Below are 5,999 nucleotides of genomic sequence, written 5' to 3' on the forward strand. Positions count from 1 at the left end.
ATTTTTAACGCGTCGCGCGTTCGACGGTTTTTGGAAATGCTCTAAAGAGCCGCTAACTTAGCCGCGCGCTGGAAAAAAATCAGATTATTGCGTCAGGGGCTATAATGGGCGTTCCAACGGACACACAAGAATCACGTGAGCGGTATAGTTGGTTTAACGTGTGGAGGAAAACGGCATCATGGGCTGACTATTTCGTGCGTCCGGTTCCGCACGCTCAACAGTAACGATTCACGCGCGAGCAACCAACTACAGCCCAACTTCTCCAGCCTTCGCCTTGCTCCATGTCGTTGCCAAAGAAATTCGTTCGATGGAAGGCGGCGTCCCTTCACCCCTCCCTACACCCGTGACCCCTCTGTCGCTGTCGTCGCCGCCACCGCAAAACCCTAGCACGATGTTGAGCTTCGGCATCGCCGCCGGCGCCCCTTTTCCAAGCAGCGGCCTCACATACCTTCTCATGAGGAGGAAGAATCATCTCTAGAACAGGGTGAAGAATAGGAGGAAAAAGAGGAGGTACGATTATTGATGTGCCATTTGGTATTTGAACTTTTATTTATCATGAATTTGGTTGGATGATTTTAAACTATGTTATGTTGCTTCAATGCATAATTTTTTATGTTTGAAAGATCATCATATTGTCAAATGGTTATGTGTTGTTTATATTTGTCAAGCGCCCGCTGTTCGCGCGTGCTGCATTTTGCAGCGCCTACAGGAGCTATAGCGGCGCGCCATATTTTATAGAGTCCGTTGAACCAAATGCCCTTCCGCTCGTTAAAAAACTATTTCAATGTTGTATATTATTGGCGCTAGCACGCGTCTGTTGAAGATGCTTTTAGCTCGGTATTCTTCAACAACGACACAGCGTGCGAGCAGTGCTACATATCGCGGGTTGTCCCTGAGTATAAGGTGTTCAAGGAAATGCCACATTAAGATAATCCCTGTTGACCTAACATTTAGCAAAAGACACCTTGAAAAAATTAACCAGGGTGCTTTTTGCAAACAAAAATGCCGAGTCGGTAGGACAGCTCGCCTCCTTTAACCAGTATGTCACTTTTTTGATAAGGGGCGCTTTATTACTTAAAAGATTTAAGTAGTACACCCTACCTCTGCATAACTAAAATGCACACAGCCAATAAACAGTTCATTCATAAAAAAAACGAAAATAACAATGAGAGGCGCAATACACAGAAAAATCTATAGTCTCTAGAATGCCTAAGTCCTAAGGGGGCCAATGCTAAGATCATGCTCCCACCCATGTTGGAAAAGTATCCCACATCCTAGCTTCCAATCGTGTACACGCCTCCGTAAACGTGTTCCGATTCTCCGCACGTTATAGAGATAACTATAAACGAAGCGTCCTGGTACTGTAGATAACTTGTATAAAAGAAGTACTTTTCCCATTAAACCAGTATGTCACATGTTTACTCGTACAATGGATTCACATTTTAGGAGAAGACTGATCAAAGTGCCTGTCTTGTGAGAGACTTCTTGTGCGTTTATTTATAAAGGTATTTTGAACATTAGAGAGGTTGCCACGCATTTGCATATAGGCTTGAATCGATCGAATATCCATGGATTGCTTGATGTATACTCCCTCCGTACCTAAATATAAGTCTTTTAAGATATTTCACTAGATGTCTACATACGGAACAAAATGAGTGAATCTATACCCTAAAATATGTATATATATATACATCCGTATATAGTCCATTAATGAAATTATTAGAAAGACTTATATTTAGGAACGGAGGGAGTATATATATAGTATCAATATAAGCAACGGCGCAGCCAGCGTTGATATGGGTTCGGTTTGAACCCGGCAAAATTTGTCAAACTTAATTCATGATAGTCGCTAACTTTGACCCACGAGATTGTCACCGAAGAAATAAGAATTCGAACATCCCAATTATTAATCACCAGTACGTCATCATCGCCTATACAAGCTTTGCAGAGCCCAGCAGGGCAGGGCACAGCACCGATCGAGTAACCGATCGAGGCCGGTCGATCGAAAGCAGCAGTACGTACGCAGCAGCCAAATGAGGAGCCGCCTCTCCCGCTGCTTCTGGCTCCTCCTGCTGTGCTACTGCTTCCTCTCCCGGCGCGCGGCGGCGGCTCCTCGCCTCCCCGTCCGAGCGGTGAACCTCGGCGGCTGGCTGGTGACGGAGGGCTGGATCCTGCCGTCCCTCTTCGACGGCATCCCCAACAAAGACCTCTTGGTAATCAACGTCGTAGCTTTGCATACGTACGCGCGCATACACGCCAGCACATGTGGGAGGTCGCCGGCGCCGCCATGTCTATCAGCTGTTTTCAGTTTCTTGACCCGTTAGCGCGCGGCGTACGTACGTACAGGACGGCACGCAGCTGCAGTTCAAGTCGGTGACGCAGGACGGCTTTGTGGCCGCGGAGAAGGGCGGCGGCGCGGGGCTGGTGGCGAACCGGTCTCAGGCGTCTGGCTGGGAGACCTTCAAGCTATGGCGGATCAACGAGACGACCTTCAATTTGAAGGTGTTCGGCAACCAGTTCGTCGGCGTCCAGAGCGACGGCTCGGTGGTGGCCACGGCGATGTCGCCGGGAAAGTCGGAGACGTTCCGGTTAGTGCGCAACGCCGGCCAGAACAGGATGCGGATTATGGCGGCAAACGGGCTCTTCTTGCAGGTAAGGTTAAATGAAATATACGGGCTCTCACTATTTATATTTGCCAAACTGGTAACAAGTAGAGACGTTCAAGTTTAGTGAGAGACGTTCAAATATAAATTTACATGTTTGTAGACGTTTAAATTTGCTACCCACAAGGCACAACTCATATTTAATTTGGAAATCAGTGAAACCAAGTGAAAACTATATTTTAAATGTTTTAAAAATGCTGAAAAAAATACAGCATGACAGAGAGCTAACGTTCTACAAACATGTAAAGTTGAAATTAAGTGCTAATCTCCCAGCATATCTCAACAAAATTGCAACAACATACATGAATGCATCGTTACTAATCCACCCTAGAAAGAATGATCGAACGCCAGCATAAGAAAGAAATTATTCTAGTATGATTTACGTACAATTGCTTAAACATTTAGTCAGCATGTACGTACTTTTCAAAACCGGTAGTGGACTCAACATGCGCCTCCAATGTTGACTTGTCTAGGCGTCTAGGGTATTTGACTAGTACAACAATAAGTTAGAAAGCTCATTCTCTTCCATACAAACTTCAAGTCAAATTCCATTGATGGCAGGCGAACAAAGACAGCTCGGTGACAGGAGACTACGGCAAGAGCACAAGCTGGGGCGACGATGACCCGTCGGTGTTTGCGGTGACCAGAGTGACGGGGCTACAAGGGGAGTACCAAATCTGCAACGGATACGGGACGGCAAAGGCCACGCCAATTCTCAAGGTAAAGACATTGAACATGCATGCCCACTTGCTGATTGCTACTGTTTTAAATCAAAACAACATGGTGCATAGCACTTGCAGATTATGCTTATCATGATGTGGATATCACTGCCCTCGGTGGTTCCCCTCCACATTATTTGTTTTTTGTGTACCATGTGACTCATGTCTATGCATGCCCACTTGCACAAGGATACAAGAAAGAGTAGTGGCCACGATAGTACAGCGAATGACTTCACCAGATATACTAGTTTCAAATAATTGCATAAAAAATTGGAAAGGAAAATTTTCATATGAGAAAAGAGATACAAAGTGTTTGGAGTTTGCAGTATAGTTTAACATTATAAACTGCTGTGGTTATAACTGGAAATAAGTACTCCCTTCCATCAATACTACTCAAACAGGTGTATCTAACAATGAAATACGTCTAGCTACATCCGTTTGAGCAACAAGTAACATGAATTGGAAGGAGTACCATTTCTCTCTCTCACTCTCTCTCTAAGTCATGAGTAAGTATCATCATTTTGTGAAACTTTACATGTTTGGCAGAATCACTGGAGCACATATATAGTGGAAGATGACTTTAGGTTCATCTCCGAAAACGGGTTGACAGCAGTGAGGATACCAGTGGGATGGTGGATTGCGAGCGACCCCAGTCCTCCAGCACCTTACGTCGGAGGTTCACTTCAGACATTGGATAAGGCATTCAAATGGGCAGAGTAAGCATGCTTCATTTTCTTATATTGGCATAATCTTGAGGAACATCAATAAAGCCTACATTATCTAATTATTTGTGGAATAAATGCTCTATCTTTTTGCATGGATAGGGAGTACAATCTGGGCGTCATCATAGACCTACACGCAGCTCCTGGGTCACAAAACCCCTTCGAGCACAGTGCCTCCAAGGACGGCTCGCAGGACTGGGGCACTAGCGCCGCTAACATCGCGCAAACTGTGCAAGTGATAGATTTCCTCGCATCTAGGTACGCCGCGAGCCCGAGCCTCCTCGCAGTGGAGCTGTTGAACGAGCCACTAGCTCCCAGAGCATCCCTGGAGAGCCTGAAAACATACTACCGCGATGGGTACAACGCCGTCAGGAAGCACTCGTCAGAGGCCTACGTGATCATGTCCAACCGGTTATCGTCCCCAGACCCGACGGAGCTCCTTGAGTTCGCCGGTGGGTTACCCAAGGCCGTCGTTGACGTGCACTACTACGTGTTGTTCAACAGCATGTTTGATACTTTTACCGTGCAGCAAAACATTGATTTCATCAAGACCAACTATTCAAGCGCTCTCAGCACTGTCACAAAGCAGAACGGTCCTCTCACCTTTGTAGGTAAGTGTAACTAATATTTTGGCCCCTTTTGGTTTTGGGGCATGGTTTTTTTGCTCCCATTCCTGCAAGACTTCGGCAAAAATGTGTGATGTGTCATGGATGATATTGTTTTCCACAGGCGAATGGGTGGCTGAGTGGCAGGTGCCCAATGCAACGAAGGAAGAGCTCAAAATGTTTGCAAATACACAGATGGATGTGTATGGAAAGGCAACGTTTGGATGGGCTTATTGGACTCTCAAGAATGTAAACAACCACTGGAGTATGGAGTGGATGATCAAGAATGGGTACATCTCCTAGAAAATCTAGGATATGTTTCCTACGTGCGCCACACGAAATAACTTTGTAGAACGACTGATGCATCTCTAGTAAAAAATGATTGAAGGTGAATAAATGTATTTCTATTATTTGGCCATTTTCTATACATGTCTCATTCCTTGAAATGTATGGCTAACTTTTTCCCGACATCTAGGCTTTTGGGTGAACTGTTGGTCCATTTTTTTAACACCCGACATCCCGACATCATGGCAGTCATGATGATTGTAGCATTTTTTTAAATCATCGGGACGGTTTTAACACCCCCATCCCGTTGGAAGATTAGGCAAGTTCATGATTAATTCTAATAAATAATTCATGACTAGAATAGAAGATAGCATGCAATACTCTATCAATCTTCAAGAGCAACCGAACATGCAGATCATCACTGCGCACGAAGTAGAAGCTATAACAAAGACATTAACAGATTATGAGTAACATATTGTTCGTTAGTTGCAGCAGGAACGACTGTGTTGACGATGATGTTGGTGATGATCTTCTGTTGATGGCGATGAAGACGATGATGAGTAGCACCGCCGGACTTGGACGGTAGATGACCCGTACGTGGTGAAGAATTTGAGCAGTCGCGCAAAGTGCTTCCCAAAAACCTAATTTGTCCTCTCCCGGTGCAGGATGACAAAGACGAACGGTTTCAGAGACCTGCTCTCTCGCACACCGATGCACGTCAGCGTTCGAGATGAGGTAGGCTACGACGACGACGAAAGTGGTGAGACAAGGCAAATCCCTAAATGTTTTTTGATGTGTATTTCGCCGATCACGGTAAGCAGTATATATAGGAGGACAAAGGTCGGTTCCGTGTCGCGATCACGTCTCAAACCGACTTGGTTTCCAACCTAAACCCTAAACCCTAAACCCTAAAAACCCTAAACCCTCGTATAATTACAACTTGTCTGCCAAGACATAAAAAATAAAACGGCAAAAGGAAGCCGTGCCGCCGCAAGGCAACGGACC

At 45.4% G+C, this 5,999-nt stretch overlaps 1 protein-coding gene across 1 annotated transcript; it reads left to right on the plus strand.

The window, feature by feature from the left end:
• The first annotated feature begins 1,945 nt into the window (after nt 1-1,945).
• LOC123398582 (probable glucan 1,3-beta-glucosidase A) lies at nt 1,946-5,127 on the plus strand. Its single transcript, XM_045093034.1, has 6 exons — nt 1,946-2,213; nt 2,347-2,652; nt 3,225-3,383; nt 3,929-4,098; nt 4,207-4,715; nt 4,834-5,127. Exons 1-6 carry the CDS (start codon nt 2,034-2,036, stop codon nt 5,010-5,012), a joined length of 1,503 nt encoding a protein of 500 aa, XP_044948969.1. The 5' UTR covers nt 1,946-2,033; the 3' UTR covers nt 5,013-5,127.
• Nucleotides 5,128-5,999: the final 872 nt, after the last annotated feature.

Source organism: Hordeum vulgare, chromosome 5H (genome assembly GCF_904849725.1).
Source record: "Hordeum vulgare subsp. vulgare chromosome 5H, MorexV3_pseudomolecules_assembly, whole genome shotgun sequence".
Taxonomy (NCBI): Eukaryota; Viridiplantae; Streptophyta; class Magnoliopsida; order Poales; family Poaceae; genus Hordeum; species Hordeum vulgare.